The sequence below is a fragment of the Dermacentor albipictus genome, chromosome 7, assembly GCF_038994185.2.
Source record: "Dermacentor albipictus isolate Rhodes 1998 colony chromosome 7, USDA_Dalb.pri_finalv2, whole genome shotgun sequence".
Classification (NCBI taxonomy): Eukaryota; Metazoa; Arthropoda; class Arachnida; order Ixodida; family Ixodidae; genus Dermacentor; species Dermacentor albipictus.
The window spans coordinates 40452750-40478575 of record NC_091827.1 but is presented as its reverse complement, the minus strand read 5'-3'; the positions used below and the strand labels follow the sequence as shown (position 1 = coordinate 40478575).

Here is a 25826-nt window from a genome sequence, read left to right as displayed (position 1 = left end):
CGAGCGAAGCTTTCTTTCATGTTTACTGCAATATTTTGAATTCTCCTTCTTCTCCACTTCTACCTATCTTTACGCTGGCTGCTCATTTCGTAATCTGCGCCAATTTCGTTCCCATCACATCTCTACTCACACTCGGCTCTTTCTGTTGCCGACTCTTTCGTTTATTTGTAGCCTACTTCTTCAATTTTCTGTTGGCAACTTTTTCTCCTTTTATTGCTCGATCTTCCTGTCTATCCGTGTTCTACTCACTCGCCCATTTGACCAAGTCTGATTCTCCAAGACTGATCACATACCCATTGGCAAGTGCCTAGTCCCACGTGTCCAGTTGCACGTAGCCAGTGACCCAAGTTTTATGCTCGATAAGCAATCAGCCACCAGCCAACAGCCAAGAACCAAAAACCAGTTCCTGTAAAGTGAAAGGTAACATGCAATGGGAGCGTCACTTTAAAACTGTGTCACACGCTTGGCGCGCATAAAAGAAAAAGAGACTTAGCAACCACACGTGACTACGAAATTCTATATTTCAATTCGATGCTAAAATCGCTCTCAAAATCTTCGCGGCCTCACCAACATTGCCATGATCTATTGACAGAGAGGATATATCGTTTTCGTCACGTAGCCATAAAGCTCGGTATCGAAACATTGCCAATAACTAAAGGATAAGATCTGCAATGCCCTCATTTCATTTACTGCTGTCATGTGCGGCAGGTAAACCAATCGCAGGATGGCAAGAAAATATGGCTTCAGTACATTTTAAAAGTTACCGACAATCGAACTATGCTGTCCCAAGCGTATGACAAGCTTTATTGGTTACTTAAGTTGTTGCCAATCCTTGAACGAAAATTACTCAGTGGCATTAGAGGTAACGAAATTGAAATATATGTAATATGAGCGAGTATGTGTAATATGAGCGAGTTGTGTGTGTCAACCTGTGAAACGTTCCAAGTGGATCCGCCCTTCGTACTACCCGACTAGAATTTATAAATTGCAATGTGTTCCAAAAGGTAATTAGTTAAAACGATTAGTTATTTAATTAGTTCATTATGAATTTAATTTTTTGTGTACGTAAGTACGTAATGTCGGCCCCTTCGGGTAGACCAGCTCATGTACTAGAATTTTGCCACAGGTCATATTTAAATATTTGGGAAACGGTTCGCTAAAACACGCAGTGTCCATATATACATATATATATTTCCCTGTGTGTTCTTGTTTCTTTGAGTTCATATCAGAATAGGTCACTGTCACCGCATACTGTCACCGCACACCACAGTAACACTTGCAGCACTATCAGCATCTGTTCAGACTTTCTTTCTTTGTCCCTACCTTGTTACCACTTTACCTCCCCCTCCCCCTCTCTCCCCAGCGTAGGGTAGCAAACCGGATCTTTTTCACTGGTTAACCTCCCTGCCTTTCCCCTTTCCTCTCTCTCTCTCTCTTTGAGTTCATATTCTGTACGTTATCGCGTTTCTGGCTTTGTTTTTTTCATTACCCACTTTCATGCTACGCTTTATATGAAATGGCAAAGTATCCATCAAGCAGCAATTAAATTGTGGTGCCAGCGCACCAGCGGTGTTGAAGATAACAAAGTCGGTCAGGCACGTGGCACAGAACACGCTCCGTGGTCGACCACACGCTCGCCATCTTTCCTGCTCTTAAGCCGCCGATAATCGCGCCCATGTTCCACCATGGCTAAGCGTTTTCCCGCCATAAGCACAGTGGCCCATTTCCATGGCCACCACATAATCGGTGATCACAGGCGCCCGACCTACGTGCACCAATAAGAACCAACTCTCCGCAACCTGCAACCGAGCCCCACCTAAACCCATGGACCAGCCGGAAAAATGGCGCTTTCCAAAGATAGAAGCACATTAGTTTGAGCTTGTTGGCAAAACATGCTTTAAAGTTCGATTAGTAGAGCAAGGACACCACAAGGGACAGAAGAGAGAACCGAGCGCAAAGCTACACAGCCCCATGGTGTCTGCAGCTGTTTCCGCACCATCCACGCCATCCTGCCTTTGTGGTTTGTGCCAGTGGAGATGCTGCTGTACGTGAATCGCTTGTCTTCGCAGCTCTGACGATACGTCCTTTTCAAATGAAAGATTCCCCGCTGACATTTTCTCGGTTTCACTTTCCTTCATCTAGTGAAAACATGTACATTGATCTTATGAGCACTTTCTCCGAGTCCATCGGCGTACCATCCCACCAGAGAAGTAGCATGCGGCTTCACCTCGGACGATTCATACCTCCGAAGGAGCCGCTGAACGAGCACGATTTCTCCATCACAAGCAAATGGTGAGCAATGCGTAAGGGCTAATGTCTCTTCAGTGGTTCAGACACTAGTGGAGTTATTACGGTGAATTTCTTGTGTCATTCATCGCATGAGTACTCACAACCTTCTGCTCTACTTCTGGCACCATCAAGTCCTCACTTGGTCCGCCCACAGCTTCTCAGTAACGTCAGCCATACATGCAAGCCCCTGCGCGCCACCGCGTTTAGATGCACTCGACTGGAACCGCATGGTTTCACATGTCGACACCGTGGCAATGCTACAGCTGCTAAAAGGCTCTTTGCAGATGTTGGTGCTCGCACCGATGCGGATTTTTCCCATGACATTCCGCGGAAACAATGGAGCGAGACTGGTCCGCCAGCTGTGGCGTCTACTGCACCTCTTCGCTGAGCCAGCGCACTTTCCATGCCTCCTCCTTTCTTGCGATTTCGCTCACAATGCATCTGCAATGTCTTAGTTCGAGCACCCCAAAGACATTGATTGGGTTGGGGATCGTTCAAAAAGGTGCTTCTTCGTCTCATGCGACTAAGCAAAGAAAACATGCCGCTGTTAAGATTTTCGCTATCACTACATCAACCGAGTCTCCCACGGGTGCCTTACCACGTCATCACGAGCTTCCCACTTCGGTCGCAACACTAGCTGGCTCTAAGATAGACGACGCTGCGATGTGCTTTAGCAAGGCCGAGATCGTCCACCTCGACCCTTCTCCTCTGACCAGCTCAAATGCAGGCGACGACATTGTAGCTGCTGCGTTCCATGTGGCATTCTTAAGCCACCGGAAAGCCGCCGGATTCCATGTCCGGAAAGGCGAAGTAGAAACGCTGTCCGGTTTCTATAGTTGCTTTCCTCTGAAGTGTCTTGTGGCTTATCCTACCACAGCGCAACAGCACCCAAGAAAGCCCCAACTACAGCTTACAACCCGACTGGAATCGTCTTTGCCTCTTTATGTTGCAGCAATCATTGCGACCACCTTTGTCAAGCTACCGCAGCTCTGCGTTGAGCTGCGATTGTGCCGGCCTGTCCGTCCCAAGCCAGACAGGCCACCACAATAGTGCGGACCCCACGCCATGGCTATTCTGACCCATAATGCACCTATGAGCCATCGATTGTAAATTTTTCTTCATAACAGTACAAAATGCGCGCATTTTTGTAACGTCTTGTAACATATGTTCCATCTTGTTCGAATTCTCAAGTTCGCGCGAACCTCGAGTTAGAGCTAGGCAGCGGTGTCTAACTGCGAGTCGGCCTAGTTGGAACATATTCATATTGATACTTTTTGTGCGCAAACAAACAGGGACGAAGAATAGGGGCAACACAAGGACGAGCGCTTAAAGCGCTCGTCGCTGTGTTGCCCCTATTCTTCGTCCCTGTTTGTTTGCGCACAAAAAGTATCAGCGGTGTCTGTAGTGCACTACTCTAGCGGAGACGAAGAGGACGAATTGAGCACGGCGCACGTCACAGAAAAAGTTAAGTAATTTTGCCCATTTACAGTGTCCAAAGTTGTACTTGTTGTTGTCTTGTACTTGTTGTTGTCGTGAAGTTGTCTTAAAGTTGTACTTTCTCAGGGCTGGCCTGCAGCCCTCCCCTCAGCGCCCAATCAAGGGATACCATGTGCACGTTTTCGTATTGTGGCGCTCGTCTTTATTCGTCCTAAAAAAGTCGCAGCTTCACCCGAAAGGCGAAGCATCGATTGCGATAGCTAATTAATGGGCAGCTAGCTATACGAAGTAAGGATAGTATTTTTATCGGCTGTATAAACTTGTAAACATAGGCATGCTAACTAAATTAACAAACATGCGGTCACGCGCGCGCAAGTAAGCATGAATACATTTCACTCGATGACCGCAGGAACTCGCTGTCACATCACTGCAGTGTGGAAACGCGGAAGCAGCGGCGAGCGAATTGACCTTCACGCAGTCTGTCCCATCAAGTGAACTTCATCGCGAAAACACAGCGCAGCGTGGCCTCTGTACCCGTCGCACATGGCTTTCAAGATAACGCGACCCGGCCGGGCGCGCGCTGCCGCCCAGGCCGCGCGGAGTAAAAGGCCCCCGCCCCCCTCCGTTCCCTACACCCGAACCCTTGACCGCGACGGAAGGCGGTGCGCTTCTTCCCTGCTTTCTTTCGTTGCGCGCGCGAGATTGAGCCACGATCGCCGGCTCACCCCCGCACGTTTTCCCTCCCATGTACAGGATACGGCGCGCAGCGACGATCTTATCATCATCAGCATCATCATCATCATCATCATCATCATCATCATCAGCCTGGTTACGCCCACTGCAGGGCAAAGGCTTCTCGCATATTTCTCCAACAACCATGTACTAATTGTGGTCATGTACTAATTGTGGCCATGCCGTCCCTGCAAACTTCTTAATCTCATCCGCCCACCTAACTTTCTGCCTACCCCTTATCTTATCTATCCCCCTTATCCCCACGATCTTATCGCCCTTGGAATTTGTGCGGCTCCTCACGGCGACGCCAACGCCGAAGTATTAAATGCGCCTGAATAGTGTCCATATAATGGCTATCCCAATAAAAGACATTTTATAATCACGGTTTCGACAAACATGCTTTAAGTTTTCACGTGGTGGACATTGTTCCCTGGGGAGCCTCCTCCCTTGAAAACCGCCGCAGTGATGTTTGCGCAGTCGTGGTCATACTTTTAGCAGCGTTAAAGCAATTTTTCTAAGTATTTTTACATGTTCTGTTTTATTCAGTTCTTCCTGAACACATATACGGATTTGGCACTAAATCCAATTTCCTAATACCAACCTCTTCACTAATCCTCCGGAATGGGTGTGCGCTATCATAGATGGAAGCAGTGATAGGAACTGCGCGACAAGATGGGACAAAATGAAAGAAGGAGACAGACGGACATCTGTCCTGTTCCTTATTTGCGTCAACTCTTGTCAGGTAATTTGTATCAGTGCACCTGTACCGACTACCCCAGCTATCAAAACTGCTATCATAAAAGCGAACCGGAACTAAGCATTTCACAGGGCCTGCCTGTCGCCCCCATCTGTTCCCCATCTCTCGAGAAGTTGTGACGATCGAGCATTTCTTTTTCTTGTTCTCTCACAGTTTTCTATGCCTAAGCAAAATACTTTCGAAGCTCCGTTTAGATGAATTGGCCTACTTTTCTCCATACAAGACATCTTTTAGGGATGTTCGTGGAACCGTAGACAATTTTTCAGCTGCTTCAAGAAGATTTCCCTAATGAATTATTGCAGTATATTTCATTCGTTTCTTCCGAACATTTCTATTACACCGAAGCTTTCTTTACCTCTTCCAGCTACTTTCCCGCTGCTACTAGATGCATCTTGCGAAACAGCTTTTGCCGAATGCGAGGGCCACACCACCGTCGTGACGGGTTTCCCGTCGTACTATTATCTCTCCTCCTCGCTGCTGACTAGTGTTGCCCAGTTGGCCTGTACGAGGCATAGTGCAAATAAAGAACAGATAGAGTGCGAACCGGGGCGCCGCGATTGTATGGTACATAAAATACATAGTGCAAACCGACACGTGATACTTTGCATAATAAATTGAGCCATGGTACCATGCGTAGTGCAAACACCGGGTTTTGTGAGAATTGAGACTATCCATGATACCAAGTGATGTAGTGCAAGAACACCAGATATACTGTGAATTAAGATTAAGAGGGAGTGTGGTACTGGACGTAGCGTAAGGAAACACCAGGCATAATGTGAATCAAGGCACCTTACGGTCGTAGACAAAGTGCCAACAAACGCGGAATATAAAGTGAATGAGGGCAGCCTGATTAACCAGTGCCGGACAAAGCGTTAACACCTCATAAAATAAGAATTCAGGAATTCCATGGTAGCTGATATAGTATAAACAAACACTAAAAATAGTGCGAATTACCGTGGCCGAAGTTACCGTTACTGGACGGAATTAGGGTGGACCCCAGCGGCAACTCATGCGCGTTCGCGCATACGTAATCTCGAACAATGATATGGCATCGTTGTTTCACCACCTTCGTCTTTTCACTGCCTTCATGCCATTGTTATCATTACTTCTGTACCATGTCCGCGCCATCGTTCCACCGTTTTCACTGTTTCGCTGTGACTGCATTGTCACAACATCATCACGCAGCCGTCTTTGTGCAGTCGTCATTGAGTCGTGATAAATCTGTCATCGTCCTTTGTTTGCCATTATGTCCTTTTCGTCATCGCGTCGTGATAGCTGCGAGCTGTCGTGGTCGTTCTATCATGGCAATTTTGTAGTAGTGACAGGGGTGTCTTCACCTCGTTTCGACACGCATTTGTCGTGGTGTCATTGTTATCAAACAGTCGTCTTTACACCATTGTCGCCATACCTTCGTCGTTGTCATTTTCTTCGTCACATCATCGCCGTTATGACATCACCGCCATACCATCGGCATCAGTGCGTCACCACGAGAGTGTCGTCTCTCCAGCTTCCTCACTTACGAGTCAGGACCAAATGGGCGTCATGTGGTGGACGTCACACCATCGTCGTCATACCATCGTCGACACTTCGGCCAAGTCATTGCATGGTCGTCATATCACCATCATTTCACCAACGTCGCCAATCCAACGTCCAGATCCCCTTGTCATCAGGCCGCCGTGTCGGCTTTGGGGTGATTTCATCGCGGTAATTTTGTTGTAGCGATTCCAGTGTCGTCTTGCATTTTGTCGTCACTGAGTCTTCGTCAGACCGCTATCTTCATGTCGTTGAAGTTGTTTCATGTTCGTCACTCCTTCATCGTGATGCGTGTCATGTTCGTGAGAGAGCGCAACACGTTTATGTTGAGAGATGTGGTTCCCAGTGGACGTCTCCACCTGGGTTATATGTCTACTTTTAAATGGCCGCTAAGCAACAACAACGCTACTCCCAAACCTCTATGAAAGCTCCGCCTAAACTGATATCCAATGGGTGTGGGATCAGCCGATTTTTTTTTGTCTCCATTTCTTCAGCACATGCTTTCTCGCTGCATGCCATATTTTGTTTTACGTTAGTTCCGGCGTAACGTTCACAGGCACCAAATAGTACTCATTATTGCTGCTTTAAAATTCAATTCCTAAACAGAGGCAGTATAGTTTGTCCTGTCGCCCCACAACATTTGCACCCGCAGTCTAGGCCGCATAATTTTACAAGTGTGACCTCTACTGCAGCTATGAATGCTTGGGTAACGTCGTTTCTGTCGCACCGCAACACTGCCTGAAGAAGGATTCGTTCCCTGGGGCAGTTTTCCATCTTTACCACAAAAACCGAAAGAGCATCCTTCCGATAACCTCTGTTATCCTGCTTTGACTGACCTGACCAATACGTTAATCTTATCCAAAGACATATGCGCAAGCCTGAATATCCACTAAGCTGCCTACATTTACCTGAAAAACCGTCGCGCAAAAGTCCAGCCCACAATGGCGTTCTAACGCCAAGCTACAATCTCGCAATGCTTTTGGAACCTGTGTTGAAAACTCCGCAAAGCAGTGTCAATTGTTCACTGAGCCGCACCTGCAGACACGAATGCTTTACGAATGTTGGTTTGATTTGTTACTTTATATATTCGCGTGTACAGAGGCAAGAAACACCTGGAAGTACGGTCCTCAGAAAGGACTCCTAGCTATATTCTCTGGACATAATAACAGCTAAAATCTTTGCCTTTCTGCCTCGAACCAGGCTGTGCTGCTTGCATAGCAGTGTAGCACAAGAACGGAAATGAAGCATTTCAGCAGCTGCCTGCTGCTTCTTGCCTGCGCGACACATGGTAAGTTATCGTTCTTTGCATTACCTTACTAAGCTATTGACAAACAAGCAATATTTAGTAAAGTATACGCATACTTTTCTCTTCGTTTGCTTGATTTTTCACTATTCCTTCGCTGAAATATGAACAGCTTTTTTTTTCACCTTTTGATGCCGGCTCAGTAATAATTGAAGACGGCGTGAATTCCGGCAAATTGGTAACTCAGAACAAGCTTTAGACACATATTGCTAAAGGGCATTGTCGGTGAGACTTCGTAATGGTGTAGCCCATTGGGAATGAAAAAACAGGGACCCTGAAACAAGCTCGCTGTGCCTAACTAGGGCTATTTACCCCCACAATTGAAAACGCGTTTGTACTGACACAATTGTTGCCAGATATTTAAAAAAAGTTTTTTTCTGGCTTTTTTTATTGGGAGGCTGTTTCATGAGCATGTTTATGGTGAGCATGTTTTTGAGTTAACAAATGGTAAAATTAATATTTTTTTGATGATGGTACAGTTTCTTGCTTTTTCTGACAAAAAAGAGCGCGTGCAAGGTGGTATTACTACATGTGTAGTAACACTTTGAGTAGTGTCTGAAACGATCAGGCTTTGGGCAATCGATATAGTACTCACATCTTTACCACTACATTTGGCAGCAGGTTTTGGTCTGGGACAAAATATTTTCTTCTAAATAGTCGATGGAAAATATCGTGCGATTCGGACTAAGGCAAGTTAACTTGTATATTTTACGTCACATTTTACGTATTATACGTATGTTGCACGTCGTAATATGCGCACGTTATATTATACGCAAACATTGCCCTTTAACAGGATAACACGATTTTGCGAAGCAGGAAATTAAGCAAATTGTTTTGAGTTCCGCGTGCACTACATTAACGACGCCACAAGTTGTCGATAGACTGTTGTGTCATAATCGCAGCGTATGAAGGTGAGCAGAGACAGCTCGTTTGCGCCTTTCTCTTCTGCTCCCTATGTTTGTTGAAGCACACAAACCTGTCGTTTATTTCTGGGATATTATCAATGGTGTCAGACAAGGTAACCCTGACAGATTTCGTTTACCATGGTATATTTTGAGTACACCTCAGAATGAGTGTATCGATATCATGACATCTAAACAAAAAAACAAGAAAAAAACACATCTTGGAATCATGACCAAACATGAAAGCTGTATGTAAAACAATGGTTTGCAAAGGAACACACCGGGTAGCTCATCCTTGTTCGTCTCCTTAGAAGCAACCAGTAATATGTCCCTCCTTTACCGCGGGTTACTGTGTCGCGTCAACCTGCAGACGTCTCTTCTGCCTAGTCAAATGCTATGCCTAAATAGAACGACAGTAGCCCTGACAACCTACGGCTTCTGGCAAGCGCATTGCAACAGTTTCGTGAAATTGTGTTGCACAAGGCAGACACTTGTATTATGCAAAAAACAACAACGTCATCGAAAGGGAATTCAGGGCCTGCAACTTGCATCAAACATAACCTTGTTCCGGGCTCTGAGGTCATTTTACATTAACATGCTGCACATTTTGCCTGTGCAATCCATTGCCGTATCTGCAATGGGTTGTCAGCTGTCAACAAGTATGAGGTTCTTGTAGGTGCTATTACTAAAAATGTTCCGTTGTAGCATGAGTATTTTGGAGCACTAATACGGCAGTTTATATCACCACTCCTGCGTAGCGCCGCTTATAAAAACGAGCCATTAGCATAGCTGTTCAATGTTGAGATATGACGTACATGGCTCATAAGCACTCAGCCGCAAAAACATTTGCCGTAGTAAAACTCTTGCTTGGGCTAGTTGGTTCATGCTTGAAGTAGTAAAGGCAAGGCGCAGAAGACCGGGACTCAAGAAGAAGAACACAAAGACAGGACCGGAGCCGCTCGAGACTGGCAAGGTGAGACGGCGATCAGGTTGACGCACAAAATGGCAGGATTGGTGCGAAAGCTTTGTTGACAGAAATGGCCCAGTGTAGAAGAAATATGCTCAAGTAAAACTCTTGCTTGGGCTAGTGGTTCATGCTTGAAGTAGTAAAGGGCATATTTGAGCATATTTGAGTCCTGGTCTTCTGCGCCTTGCCTTTACTACTTCAAGCATGAACCAACTAGTCCAAACAAGAGCTTTACTTGAGCATATTTCTTCTACACTGGGCCATTTTTGTCAACAAAGCTTTCACACCGATCCTGCCATATTGTGCGTCAACCTGATCGCCGTGTCAGCTTGCCAGTCTCTAGTGGCGCCGGCCCTGTCATTTGTGTTCTTCTTCTTGAGTCCTGGTCTTCTGCGCCTTGCCTTTACTACATTTGCCATGCTGTCAGTGCATGATGTTGCAGCATGGTCGCACTACCGCGAAGCATGCCATGAGTATTGTAACAATTTTAATTGAATAACTTACTTGACCGAGATACTGTCACTCTATTGTGCAAAGCAGTATTAGGAGAATAACGTTAGTTATGCTAGACATGTGTCACTGCATTTCAACGTAGTAGTCAGATAAGAAGGAATGTATAAAGTATATCATCAGAAGAGGGAAAATCAATGCGTTCGTCGCGTAAAAATATTCAAAGAATTTATCACACAAAACGGTAGCACAGGGTGTTCTAAACGCTCCACAAATGTCCAAAAGTATCCCATCAAGCAGGGCCTTTAACGATTGAAAATTCATTCGAAAAGTGAGGGTGGCAGAGGAAGGGGGGGGCTTTAAACTTGCTTTCCCCCACAAACTCCCGGGCAACCGAACGAAAACAGCTGCCATCGTTGCCGGCACAAGTGACCTTGATTCATACATTAAGCACTGAACAATAGGTCAACTGCTAATCATCTTTTTACATGTGTTGTCTGGAGCCTCACCAGTTGTTGCCCGAGTTTACTACGTTGTGTATTTACAGGACGTTTAGAAGTCTACACCTCAGAATAAAATAGCGGGCCTACTGTAATGTGTGCCGTGGGCCGAGAGTGTTCGAGAAAAGAGCGTGCTCGAGTGTTCGAAAGTGTTCGAGAGAAGACCGAAACCATTGGTGCTGTTTATTAGGTCTCTTTTTGTCGTTTAGGTTCCGGTTGAGTACCAATCGAACAACTTGTTTACGCCTTACCTGAAGCGAGGGAACTCACATGTTTCATGAAGTGGTCCCTAACCATTGCCCCAGTGAGCCCAGGACGACTTCGATGCATACCGGCACCTCTGTATTTATTTTCCTCTGGCTACAGTAAGGATTCATTCGGTGCAGCCGCTGTAGTTTCTAAGGACATTGTTACGATGCGAGAATTCTAGCGCTACAGGACAAAAGTCCATTGTGATAGCACGGATAGCAAGCACATGCACTTGCGTGGCCGCTTGTGACTGCATTACAGCGGGCCGCCTGCAACTGATGTCTGGCCCCGTTTGAAGCACCACGTGCGAGGCTTTAGCAGCTGCCTTACTGTATTTGAAGCCTAAAACCAGATTACAGCCACAGTAAAGAAATATAAGCTTTATTCAACATCAATCACGCGCAGATGATGCTAAGAAAAGACCGCCTCTATGAGCAGACCACTGAAATAATTTTCTGTGAGCTTATCGCAATAATTGGAGAACGCTTACAGTCAGTTCGCCAATTCACTAGTAAATTCACTGTAAACCGCTATTCGCTGACGACTGAGTTGTTTATAATACCATAGAATCTTCCAGTGACCACGTTAAATTGCAATGCAGCCTTGAAAACATTGTCAAATGATGTCATGACTGGAAAATGGTTATAAAGTCCAGTAAATCAGCAAGCATATCTATTACAAAAAAAAGAAGATTGTGAAAGCTCTTTGTAGCATGCACGGCAACAAGCTTCAAAGGGTTGATGGGCGCAAATATTTGACTTTGCTATTTAGAAGCGACCTAAGCTGGAATAGACATGTAGATGATATGAGTAGTAAGGGGAATGATGCGCTTTAGCGTTTAAGGCCAGATATACACAGAGCTACCCTTGAAGTTTAAAACTTGGCCTATAGAACACTGGTCAGACCTATTACTGAGTACTTCAAAATTGTCTGCAATCCTTTGACAGAGAAAACTGTAAGAAACTAGGAATTATTGGAGGGTAGCTTCTCGATTCATCTTCAACAAATATGGTCTTCTTCACTCTCCTTAAAAACTATGCCATCTTCCTAGACTGTCCGATTTAGAATTAAGGACTAAGTATGATAGGTTGAAATTCATGTTCCTTATTGTCCATAATGAAATAAATATTAATAGGACGAACAATTTTGAAAGATATACTAATGAATCTTCTAGACACCACCACAGCATGTATATTCCCCCAGCACTAATCCGTAATGATACATTTAAATATAGCTTCTTTCATAGAACAATAAAAGATTGGAGCGTGCTTCCCGATTTCATAGTTCAGTCTTCTTTTAATAATTTTCTAAACAATATAAATGCTTTTGCTTATTCCGAGAGGGCGGTGCGTTAATTATCTGTGATTTTTATTATGATGCAGTTATTATTATCTGTATATGCTTTTGTTATTTTTACATGCCTCAAGCGACATTGACTATTTTTTCTGCTTTCTTTATTTCAATCGATTTGCGCTGAAGTTTTTGTTTTACCCTGCATTCAGACGTTTGTGATATGGATCCCCGAACTCTGTCTAAATCAGATGTGTTGGCGCAACTTGTTCTATTTTATTCTTTTTCCCCTCCTGTAATGGTCCTATAAGGCTGCCAGTATCAATAAAACAGAAATAGAAGAACGAATTATTGTCCTGCATGAAATACGTTTGCACTGTAGCCAACAAATATCTCTCTTTTTTTTTCAGATTATGCACGCACTTACGGAAGCAAAATCATGCTAATTCCGCGGCCAGAGAGGTGCCTGAAGCCACCGGTTCTTGGCATATGCCGGCCATTCAACAAAGTATACTATTTCGATTATGACTCATACAAGTGCAGAAAACTAAAATGGGGCATTTGCATTGGAGGCAGCAACCACTTCCCTACGCAAGATCAGTGTCTAGAGACCTGTATACGTGAGTGCAAATTCTTCTTGCAATTCGGCGTCTGCAGAAGTTTTTTTTTTTTTTCGTGTCAATGAGAGCCTTGGTAAGTGCGCTTTCTCGAGTCACTTGAAACGCAAACTTTAAAAAAATGCGCTGAACGTGGTGCTTCTTTCTTACGGTACTGATGCATATTTCAAACGTCTCTAAACCTAGTGGGCTGCCACGCTACGCTATAGCTAGCATCCGTCACAGTCGCGCAACAGCGTAGTGCATAGCGTATTTAAACCTCGCAACTTTCCTGTTAACGCGCACTCATCATTTCAAATTCCAGGAAGTGAGGAATCGAAGAAGATTTGTGTGTTTTCCTGACGCGAAGTCCAAGCTCATCCAGCAATCGGTGTTGTCGGCGTAATGAAGAAACATGATGGAGGACGCTTAAGAGGAAGCTTTAGATCGGGCTCAACTCCAACGCGGCCTATTAAAATACATGTGAAACCCATAAACACATTTTCTGAGATAACTCATGGAGCTATTTTAAAGAAATTTGTTGAATTTCAGAGGCAAAGTTAAGTTGTAGTGAATATTAGAAGCGAAATTTTGATTTAGGACCAGAATCTGTTACAAGAATTTTGAAAAAAGAATGGAAACTTTGAAAATATAGAAGCACGAAATTTACTAATGGTAGCTCTGCATCAGAAACACTTATTACGGTTCTGCATACGGAATCCATTACATCACTGAAAGCGGACAAATTCGTTTTGTAATTTATACCTTACGTGAATTTGTGAGGTTGTGAACGAGGGTTATGCAAAAGCTGTATTCTCGTATTGCTATTTTTTTAGATTCATGTATACCATAACAATTTTTTCCGCTTTAGATGTAGTATTACATGCAATTCACAGAATTGTGCTATCATTTCTCATTCCTGAGTTATGTAGTTGTAAACATGATAGTTTCGTTTTCTGAAAACTTTCGGTATTTGCCAATTTTACTATGAAATGACGAGCTATGTCGAAAATTACAAAATAGCTGCCACTAGATCTTAAGTTTTTCTTTTATATGCAATAAACCTCGCCAAACTTGGTGCAGTGGTTGCCGAGAAAAACGAATTCTAATTTTACACGAATTTAGATAGCAGCACCCGAGCTAAAGCCTTCCTCTCAAGCTTCGCCTTTAAGAGTGGAACGCGAGTACTTACTGCTTCTCACGCTTCCTGGCGACTGCAGTGTATGTAACGGTGATGTTTACCGGGAAACGCTGACCGCGAACGCTATGCCTGTAGGATGGCTTTCTGGTAGTAACGCCACCTTTTGCGTGGGCCGCGATGCGGTGGAGGCGAGTGCCATCTGGAGGTATTGCGAGAATCCGGGCCCGCCACACCGTGGCCTCCGAGATACCCTCGCACCGGCGCGCGCAATTGGCGAACGTCGTGGCCGGACTATGTAGGGTAGAAACGCTGCGAAAGGGGTTTCTTTAAGTTTTCGAGCAACAGAATTATGTTTTCTGGCATACTAGTGTATTTGCATGCTGCGTCGAATTCTCAAACATTTCGACCCTTCTTGTGCCACCATAGTGCTTATGGTAATTGTTGGAGAGCGCTCCAAACTAATTCAAAGTTCACGCTGAGTTTGCTAGCAGCAAAAGAGAGCATTCGCACAATACCTACTCAGACAAAAGGACTTGCACTGCTATATTTCTTTGGCCACTGCCAAAGAGGAAGAACCTATCGCAGGGTCACAGCGAAGATATCAAGCCCTATTTTTTAAAATTCTACATGAACCATGTCAGACTGAAATTTTCAACGTTTGTTACACGTAGATACAATTTTTTCTAATACCTGCGTTTGGATACTATGTTGCGATAACAATAAATAGAGAACCAATAGGCCAACTAGGCTGAAAATTTGACGCTGCATAACGCTTGCTTTACCGGCGCAACCTAATTGTGTTATATGGTCCCGATTTTTGTAATAAATAAATGAAGCGCCACTCTTAAAATAAATTGAGGAATATATTTCTAACGTTACACCACCTGTATTCTAGTCTACTATACAGATTGCGAAAGGAAAAACAGTCGCATGCCAGTAATAGCACGCCCGAAGGTTTAAACAACAACAGAAACCCTTTTGGACGTGTATATTTTCATTACATTCACTCCGCTTTGCAGAATTTTGACAAGCCTATTTGCTCTAATTTATCTGAGAAGATTGTAGCTTGTTTGAAATGTCAAAAAAATACTTATTGGTGCCAGAGTCATTGCTTATTCTGATACTTATACCCAATTTCTTAGGTAAGAGGGCATTAGCCGTGCAATCACCGTTATGAAATTACACTTTTTTTCAGGAAGAGAAGGGAGAAAGTCGCGACGCTGCCTGGAAAAAGCTGAAACATGCAGCTGTACCCCACACATGCGGTCCTGGTATTTCGATGCTAAAAGTAACCACTGCAAAATGTTTAACCACACGGAATGCGCCGGCGGGAGCAACCGCTTCGAAACAGAAAAGAAGTGCATGGAACTTTGCCTGCGTAAGTACACACCACACGCATAGCGCGTACTCTTTGTATCAACTTTATCTTTTCACTACGCTTTCAGCTATTTTGTACCCATCCTAACCATTGATACCGTGGATGGTATATATGACTATAGTCCACTGAATGTCACAATTTAATCGGCCGCGCCATCCTCAGAGCAGCAAGCTTATGCACAACGTCGTGTAGCAGTGTGCCATGGCAAGTAACACGGCATTCGCATATGCGTTTTCATTCTGCTCTTTGTTTCATGAGTCTTTCTGTTTGAGGTAGCAGCATAACTCGTTTGGTTGTTACTGACAAAAAAACGCACCTAGCAGATGCCCCTACGCCATCACTGTTTTGTACATGTGGCTCGGGGCTGTGTTTCTGTTTGTAATTGGGCAAGCACTCATGGGAGCTGAGATCTCCGCTATTCGTGCTTTTAGCTAATGATTAATTTTTAAAACAACCGCTTATCAATGACTGCATGCAATGCTGACGGGACCACTACCTATTCTCATCGGCGTAAGCCACCCACGTATTCACACAGATTCCCCATAATTGTTTTACGTTGCAGGCATTGTAGCGGGCGAGAAGTTCAATTAGCAATCGCCCAGCCGTGTGATAGTCTTTTTAATCACTACAGTTGTTAGCAAGCACAGCAGTGGAGCCACAGGTAGAATGTGCTACCGAATAACACTGTAACAAAACACTCCCATTGTCCGCAAACACTAACGTAGCTGTAGGCTGCAACGAAACAATCTGCATATGAGCGACCATTGTCTATGACGACCATGGGCTTTAGATAAGAGCAACTGTTTTAATATGAGAAAACACCCTTAATCTCGAGTGCCTGAAGCATTTGGCAAGGAATTCGACGAGCACGTAGCTTGTTATGAAACTCTTCAAATTACCCTAGAAGCAAAAGCAGTTAGTTGCATGCAATTTAGAGGCTCGGCTTCCTTATCTTACAAATAATACACCAACAGATGCAAGCACTGCAGAATACAAGAGAACCCAAAGATGCAAGACTCTCAATACTTATGTTCTTTTGACTTTTGCGATTCAGCTGAATGTATACCACGTGACCTACCGATTCACTACAATTTCTTAACTCGCTCTAGATAACACTTCTTTTTCTACAAAACACCACCAATGGGAGTCTTGCGGAGAAACCATTACGTGTGCTTAAGATTTTTGAAGCATTGTGTAAACGTGAGTGAAGAAATATTTTTGTAGAATAAAAATTCACAGGCGCTTATGAGTGTGTAATGCGAATGTGTTAGCTGTAGGCCTGGGTGTGGGTGGGCGTTACTACTCCTGATCTCAAGCTCGCAGGATCGCTTCAGCGCTCCAAGGTACCACTCCTTCTATACCATTTTAGTGCGAATATTGTTTAACGGTGTTCTCGTTTGAAGCACAAATCTATTCACTGATGCTCGAGCCCTCCCGAAATTTCCCAGCTTACATTGACGCAGCCGAAAGCACTGTAAATACAACAGCATGACCTTGATGACGTAAGGACAGTGTAATTACGAATAGCGCATTGACGACAATGGCCTGATAACGACTGTATGACAAGTACAGTGTGAAGAATGGCCTGATGACGATAGTGTGATGAAGACAAGATTACGAAAATCAGATGACGATGCTGAAACGACCATGATGGAGTCATGACGATCTGATAACGAATGCACGGGAGTGTATTACGACAAAACAATGACAACGATAGCATGACAACGCCAACATAATGATACCATAATAACGAGAGTATGGTAACAATGAAATGGCGAGAATTGTTGCGCAAGAATGGCAAATCGACGGACCGAAGCGAGTAAAAACACATGGGATGAAAAGCATTGGGTTTCCTATGTGTTTTTATGCCCTTCAGTCCACTCATTTGTTATTTTTGCGCAGAAACCCGACAATGTTTCACCCAGGCTCACCAAGTGCAGAATTTTTCTCGAATGAAAAAAAATGACGTCCTTGTACTAACAAAGACAGTATGATTGCGAAACTATGGCGATAACGGGTTGTAGTTAAGGGCACCACCACGATGGCGTGGCAATGGCTGTATGACAGACTTTTTCGCCATTAGGGTGAGACGATGACTGTTGGGCGATGACTGTTTGAGGGGAATGAGATGACTACGATGGCGTCAGATGGGGCGATGATGACTGTATGAGGGACGATGTCCTGAGTATGATGGCGTGACTATGACGGTGAGACTACGATAGCGTGAAGGCGATGGCATACATCCAGTGGCATTAAGATATGCTCCCTGGCAGATACTCATCATTACTGTAGAGTGCAATTTCACCGGGACCGGCCCGCCTCTGAGGATGGCCCCAACGGCGCTATGCTGAGCAGCAAGCTAAGAAAAATTTGAGCTTTACAATACATAAGTCTATACCGAGGACTATATGGTGAATCCATTTGAGCGAAGGGTGCTGTCAGGAAACGGCCGACAATAAATACATGCGCGGGCTGTTTATACGCGACGCAGCGGTTACTTCGGGAACAATCTTGAACTCCCGTCAAATTGAACGCACGCCGAAAAACCAGCCAATGAGCTTTCTTGCATTCAACCGTATCGGTATGCTGCTACCGAGGTGTGAAAAAAAGAACCTCCTGACTTGGGGATACTGAGGGGCATACCACGATCAGTGAGCCACCACAGGTTTGAAAGATAGGACAATAAAATAAAGCAGTAGGCTGAGAAGGGCACAATTCTTTCTTTGCTGCAGGCATCGTCCGTAGCCTTGAATCGTTCAGGCCGAATAAGCTCGCTTTTTATCTCCAATATTTATTACATAATTTACTTAGACGCACAGAAGCCTACGCTGATTCGGGAATATGGCGAGGGGTGGCCTTCACCAAGTCTTATGCTTTCCCAATCAGATGGGCCGACGATGCCTCGTGTGATGACTGCGGTAACGAGGAGACTCTTCAACACCTCCTCTTTGACTGTCCTCGCTGCAATTTACAGAGACGATCACTCGTAATCGCGATAGCGCGCTTTGACCGAAGACCTCTAACATAGGAACTTATATTAAAATGCCGCCATCACAAGCCATCGCAGCTGAGGGTGACGAGGGCACTGTTGCCGTTTTTAAAGGCAACAGAATTGGATAAGTGGCTGTAGCCTGAACAGATGTTTGTAGTGCTACAAGTGCTACTGTGCTGTGCGGAGGCAGTATGTGGTGACAGTGATGGACTGGGATTGTTTGCCTATGCTCCTTTCTTTCTTTATCTGTTTTCTTTATTTAACATTATCGCGCGGTTCTGCTCACGAACAAAGAAGGCTGACTTTGCTTCCAAAGCGCGCAAAGCAAGACTCACAACAACTACAGTAGGGCTATCACATAAACCACCCACTTCCATTTTTGTTAATGATCACCTCACAGCCGATAATAAGCGGCTTTTTGCGCAGGCGCTAGAGCTCAAGAAGTCTAAAGGATGGAAATTTCTATGGACCGATAACTGTGCCATTAAGGCAAGAAAGTCGGAAAACAGCCGTGTTCATCGCATATGTAGTGTAAATGATCTGTCAATCTTCAAATAAGTTCTTCCTTGCTTGCACTAACGTCTAATTCATAATGGCTGACTCAGTTTTTACTCTTGACGAACCCAAAGTTCTCATTGAGGAAAAACAACCCACTTTATCCTTAATACATTGGAACATCCGCAGTATTCGTAGGCATCACGATGATCTCATCGCTCTTCTTTGTAGTCTTGATCATGCGTTCTCTTTCGTATGCTTATCTGAAACGTGGTTATCATCGCATGACGGGAATCTATACGGTCTTTCAGGCTACACTCCTGAATATTGTCATCGTGAAGGTTATCGTAATGGCAGTTCGGCCATTTTAGTAAAATCTTCATTGTCATATAAACGTCGCCATGATCTTTTTTTTCGTCATTGCCTCTGTGAAACAGTATGGCTAGAAGTAGAGAGTAATAACCTGCAGCTGCCTACCAAACGTAACATCATAATTGCATGCATTTATCGTTCACCTTCTTCCTCTTACATCGAATTTTGTAAAGAATTTGAGCAGTTACTAAACACAGTCACTGATGAAAACAAGGATATTGTGATATGTGGCGACATTAACATCAACATTATCAGCCCTGACCGTCAATGTTGCTCTGAGTACTTACGTACTTATCTTAGCTGCGGTCTCTCCTCACAAATTACAGCTCCAGCGAGGTGTGAAATAGGCGGACCTAATGCCTTAATTGACCATGTACTGTCTAGCATACCTACTGATCTTAGCACAGCTGGAATAGTGGAATATGCCGTAACAGACCATTACCCTATATTTTTTTGCATAGGTTCCGTAACGCCTTCTCAAGATGCAAAACATGTCAGGACTTTCTTTGATTCTAATAAATTCATGGGTATGATTCGTGCAATTGACTGGGCTGACGTGCTTGAAGAGCAATGTGGCGAAAGGGCTTTTGAATCTTTTTTTTTGCAAAAATATCTGAGTGCTCTAACTTATGTACAAGTAACACTACGGTGACGCGGTGGTTTAGCTCGCCAAGAAAAGCCTTGGATTAGTGATTCTTTATTGCGGTGCATTAAAAAAAGAGATAATCTTCGTAAGAAACCTAAAGTCCAGCCATTCAATAATGCGTTGCGATTGCGCTTCCACACATATTCAAATGTTCTAACAGCCACTTTAAAAAATGTCAAGCGTAATTACTACGAAAATAAAATTAGAAAAATGGAAGTGATACTAGACGCAGCTGGCAGGTTATTGAAGAATTCTTAAACATCAGTACAACTAAAAATCGCATATCGTGTATGAACCACAATTCTGCTAATATTACTGACCCTCAAGACATAGCTAATGTTTTCAGTGACCATTTTAGTATTGCAGACGGTAGTCAGCATGATTCAACGTTGCTTAGTTTTCCGCGCTGTTCTCATTCATTTTACCTGTTCCCCACAACATCGCTGGAAGTATGTAACATTATCAATTCTCTTAAAACAACCGGTCCGGGCCTCGACTTGATACGTCACTCTAGCATTAAGCTTGTGTCTAACGAAATCTCACCTGCGTTAGCACATATAGTAAATAGACTATTTATAGATGGCATCTTTCCTAATCACCTCAAGACAGGCAAAATAATCCCAGTATTTAAAAAAGGTGACCATAAGTGCACGAGTAATTATCGTCCTATCTGCGTTTTGTCTTTCTTTAGTAAGGTCATAGAAAAACTTATACATAATCGCTTAACTAAATACTTATCCAAATTTAATCTTTTAACTCCTGATCAATTTGGTTTTCATGACAATTTTTCAACTGAATTAGCGCTTATTTCATTTACTGAGAGGGTCAAATTAGCCATCGATCAAGGCCTCTTAGTTGGTGCTCTCTATATTGATTTCACCAAGGCGTTTGATACAATTAACCATCGTATTCTTTTAAGTAAACTTGAATCATATGGCATTTCTGGGCCGCCTTTACAATTAATTCGCAACTACCTAATTGACCGACAATATATAGTCGAATTTAATGGTGTCTTGTCCTCATCAAAAACTGTAAATACAGGCGTCCCTCAGGGATCAATACTTGGGCCACTTTTATTTCTCATATTCATTAATGACTTGCCAGAAATATTAACACATGCGCACTGCCTTCTTTACGCTGATGACACCACTATTTTCACATCTGATAAAAATTTATTTGCATTGCAGGATAAACTTAACGCTGACCTAACGAATCTTCATTCATGGTGTTTAAAAAACAAGCTAACCATTAACCCATCTAAGACAACATTTATGGTATTCCATTCTTCAAAAACTTTGCACATTGACTCTGTTGTAGTGTCTCTAAATAATAATGTATTTGCAAGATCCACGTCTACTAAATTTCTTGGTGTAGTACTAGATGAAAACCTTAAGTTCCAGTGCCATATTCAATCACTTACTCAAAAAATCTCATTTGGTATTCCCATCATAATAAAAACTCGCTCTTTTTTTCAGCAAACCATTCTCATGTCTTTATATTACGCGTATCTGCACAGTCATCTCTCATACTGCCTGTCATCTTGGGGTAATACATCTACCACACATCTTCATCAGTTAGAAGTTTTGCAAAAGCAGGCATTACAATTAATTGCATTCCAATCGCATACATCTCCCTCTGCTCCAATATTCCGTTCCCTAAATGTTTTACCTTTACGCATGTTATTCAATCATAAGCTGTCGCTACTTATGTTTCGTCTTATAAATACCGAGTTTAATATTCCAGGTTTTAGTCACTCTAGCCTCATCAATTATAACAACACAAGATTTTCAGCACAACTCAATCTTCTTCTTCCAAAAGCAAGAACTAACTATTGGAAATTTACCGTCGCATTTTCAGGCATTTCTGTTTGGAATTCTATACCATCTGAAATGAAGACATCTACATTATTATCATTCAAGCGTAGAACGAAGGAGCATTTCATGAATACTTTATCTGACGCGTAGCATAATTTAACAAACCTAGAATTAATTAAATGTTGTTCGCTTTACCATTACATAATGTACTTTTCAATTACCGAGTTACTAAATCTTGCCTTAATTGATACTTCTCGTTGTTAGCTTTACGTGCCATTTATCTTCGTTTGAATTATTGCATGTTATTTTTAAGATTTCTTCAATTATTTTTCTTCTTTTTAACTCTGTGAATATACTTGTGATATTGTTAACAGATTTTTTTCTATCTTATCGTTTATTTCCGATGTAGAAACTGTATAATATATGACATGACTCACTGTTTGCCACGATTCTACTATCCCCTTTTCATGTTTTGTTAGGAGGTCCCCCCGACAGTTGTTACTTCGGGACCTCCGAATGTGTACTTATACCCATCTTGTATTTGTTTTATCAAAAAGAAAGATTGATTGATTGATTGATTGATTGATTGATTGATTGATTGATTGATTGATTGATTGATTGATTGATTGATTGATTGATTGATTGATTGATTGATTGATTGATTGACTTTATTATCACTTTACCTCCTCCTCCCCTCTCCCCCCAGCGTAGGGTAGCAAACCCGATCTTCCCCTCTGGTAAACCTCCCTGTCTTTCACCTTTCCTCTCTCTCCCTCTCTCTCTACTCAGAAGCATTGTGCTTACTAAGTAGACGTATAGCGGGAAAGCAATGCCTCTAATCAATTCTCCGATAAGGTTCAGAACATAGTATTACCGTGTTCCATTCTGGTGGCTCACATCTTGTTTGGTCTTTCGCTTAACCATGATATTCTGCGTTCCTTAAGCTGCACGTATTTTCTCTCAGAGAAATGGCCATTTTCCTTTTTTTTCAGCAATGACAAAACCAACAAAACGAAAAGCAGTCTGCAGTGAGGACCCAAAGCCCGGATGGTGGTGGTGCTGGTTCAAAAAGACCAAGTGGTACTTTGATGTGCAGGCAAACACCTGCCGTCAGTTTGAGGGCAGGGAATGTGGGACAGGCGCCAACGGATTTCCTACTTTCGAGGCCTGCATGGAGCGTTGCAGCTGTAAGTCTACGTTGTCTTGGCGCACCCTGAACCCATGAGCAAGCATAACCGTAACGCCAGCAGGGCTACTCGAAGGCAGTGCATGCGTGTGCATGCTTCAAAACATTTACACAGCTGTGAAATGTGACTAGGACCTGAAGTTGAGGCCCTAGTCACATTGAGAAAATGAAACATGGTTTTGAATCTTAAACATTATTTATAATTTGGAAAGCTGGTACAACACAAATAAACTTAACTAATTCAAGTTGATTTATCGTATACTAGTGTTCAGATTGGGCACAAAAAATGATACTACTAGTATCCAGCTTCTTCAGCTGCTTTTCTTTTTTGACGGTGTGAATATTTCAGCTATTCTTTGTATGTTCCACGTTCCGGCACATTTTATTCTTTCGCATGATACCCATATTTCAAAGCAATAACTTTTGTCACACAAGTTAGCTTCATTTATTTGTTGTTGGATACTTCTTTACGATACTTTTAACCAAAGTTATTTTCTCTATTACCGCTCTATGTGGCACCACTAGAGAAACAGTATAGCAACCTTAATAATAGTACGGCTGACAAGGCGCGAATGTGATACAAAACGTTCTTTCTTTTGGCCGTGCCTTCACTGCGTTCCTAAAGTACCTGTCCCTTTAAGTAATCAAAATGCGAGTGTTATTCTGCAACCTGCCGAGGGACGCAATTGCCCTCGTGCCAGTTTTCCCTGCTTAGAAAAACGCACCGCTCGTGTTAGTTCTAGTTGGCCAATTTACGTGTTTCTTGTATACATGTACTGCTTGTCGATTTCTTGGCGTAGTTTCAATGCTAGCAGCCCCACTGAAAGAAATACTGCAGCACTGTGCACACGACCGAAGTAACAATAGAAACAATGCATGCTTGCATGGTAGCGCGTCTACATACATAGAAACACTGTCAATCTTCAACGGAATATAAATAAGCCACGTTGTTGTGTTGTGCAGCTTTAGGGAGCACGAAGAGTGGGTTCTAGGTTTAGAAGAAAGGGCGGCCTCATTTCTCTTAGTGTTAATCCTGTGCTCCAGTCTCCTTGGGTAGCTATAATTCTGTCAGTCAAAACAATTTTTTTCATGCAATACTCATTGTCCGCTTTTATTTCACAACGCAAGAACATACCAGGATATGAGTATTGCAGTTCTATGGCGCTTCTCTTAGTAGCATAGAAAGTTAAAGCTATTTATTATTAGGGCTTTTTCTACATGCCTACATTTCTAGAAACAAAGAAGAGATCTGTGGCAGCCGCATCAATGTTGTTGTGTCATTTGTTTTTCTCTCCTTCAGATACGGGCTGCCAAAGATGCAAAAATGGACTGCCGTATTATTACCCGAATGGCACGTCCCCCTGCGAAACGGTGCCGAAGTAGCCGGATAACAGCGGCTACTATTGTGAGGAACATGAAGAGCAAAAGCTGAAGTGATGCACAAAAAAAACAAGACTTCACATGTCGCCGATTCTCAAAGTTGTTCCCTACTGCAAAAACCTAACAATCAAGAGGCTTTCGTATGAATAGTGTAAGCTGTGTCCAAGACCGCTCCTGCACCACACTAAGCAATAAAATAAAATGAATATAGGCATGCATCGTTGAACAGTTCAACGGCCTTCAACCGCGCACACTGTCTTTTCCTGCCTTAGTTCGTGTGTACTAAACATTCGTCACTGAATTATTCGGGACTAGTCGAAGTTCATGTTCCATCTCACCGACTGCCAAGATATATGTTTTGCGGACCTGTGCAACAGTTCCAAAAAACCTCGTTCATATATTAGGCACGGAAGACAGCCCATAAAATCACATGATAAAGAGATGTTGTACTTAATATTTTAGTAGGCAAAATTTGTTTTTCACCAGACAGACACCCCATGTTGAGTAAATTAAAGATTTGCAACTTCCTTTTACGGGTTCTTTTTAATTCAGAGTACTTTAATTCAGATTCAAAGTAGCAGATTGGTCGTTATGATGATCAGTGCTCTAATGAGCTACTGTGTGCTGAATAAGAAGATAATAGAAGCAAAATAAATATGGAGGATGATGATTTGAGTGCAAGAATGAAAATAGTGGTCATTAACGCTCAGCAGAAAAATTTAGCCACTATATTTATTCGGCATTAAGGACATCGTGAAGAACGAGGGTGCTCAAGGAGGCACGTACGATAAATGATAAGCTTCAGCCAACTCATTCTGAAGGAAAGGCACTTCAATACGCTTATGACGGACACAAAGCCGCTTTAAATACGTCACGAGAAATGCAGACACTGAGAACAACCCTCCAGAGGTGTCAACCGCTAATAAAAGAATCCTACGCAACACGACGGCAAATACAACAAATATTGCTGCTGCAGCACTGTTACATGTACGCGGAAAGGTGCATGACTAGCTTTCTCCAATAGAAGATATTTATTTATCCAACAAGCACACTGCTGATAAAAACGCAAGTAAGGTCTATGCTGTTTGAATGTGCATTCTTGTGAAGGTCTAGCATACAGAAAAACATTTACTCTTTGCGAACTGAACGCAACGACTATTGTTCCTTCTCACGAGGGAAACTTATCTCTTTATGTGGCTTTAACTGGAATAGTTCTAAAACAGAGGCTGTGCAATGTTACGCCACCGTGCCTCAAAGACTATCGCGCTTTGCAAATCGTATTGAAGGCAGCGGCTGAGAATGAGACTCCTAAGCGGCTTTATTCTACTCTTCCACATTGACAATGCACATGATAGGTTGTAGTTACACTGTAATATTTCCCAATTGGTTTCTAGAGGTACTTCCACTATTATTCTAT

The 25826-nt window shown here is 43.1% G+C and overlaps 1 protein-coding gene across 1 annotated transcript; it reads left to right on the top strand.

Moving 5' to 3' along the window:
- The first annotated feature begins 7881 nt into the window (after positions 1–7881).
- LOC135920985 (carboxypeptidase inhibitor SmCI-like) lies at positions 7882–24940 on the top strand. Its single transcript, XM_065455274.1, has 5 exons — positions 7882–8036; positions 12820–13029; positions 15342–15524; positions 22836–23030; positions 24330–24940. Exons 1-5 carry the CDS (start codon positions 7988–7990, stop codon positions 24410–24412), a joined length of 720 nt encoding a protein of 239 aa, XP_065311346.1. The 5' UTR covers positions 7882–7987; the 3' UTR covers positions 24413–24940.
- Positions 24941–25826: the final 886 nt, after the last annotated feature.

Excerpts from the sequence above, each read along its gene's own strand:
- LOC135920985 (XM_065455274.1), top strand. The coding sequence starts at position 7,988 with ATGAAGCATTTCAGCAGCTGCCTGCTGCTTCTTGCCTGCGCGACACAT. Across the intron at positions 13,030-15,341 it reads GTGTCTAGAGACCTGTATAC|GAAGAGAAGGGAGAAAGTCG; the intron begins GTGAGTGCAAAT and ends ACTTTTTTTCAG. Across the intron at positions 15,525-22,835 it reads GTGCATGGAACTTTGCCTGC|CAATGACAAAACCAACAAAA; the intron begins GTAAGTACACAC and ends CTTTTTTTTCAG.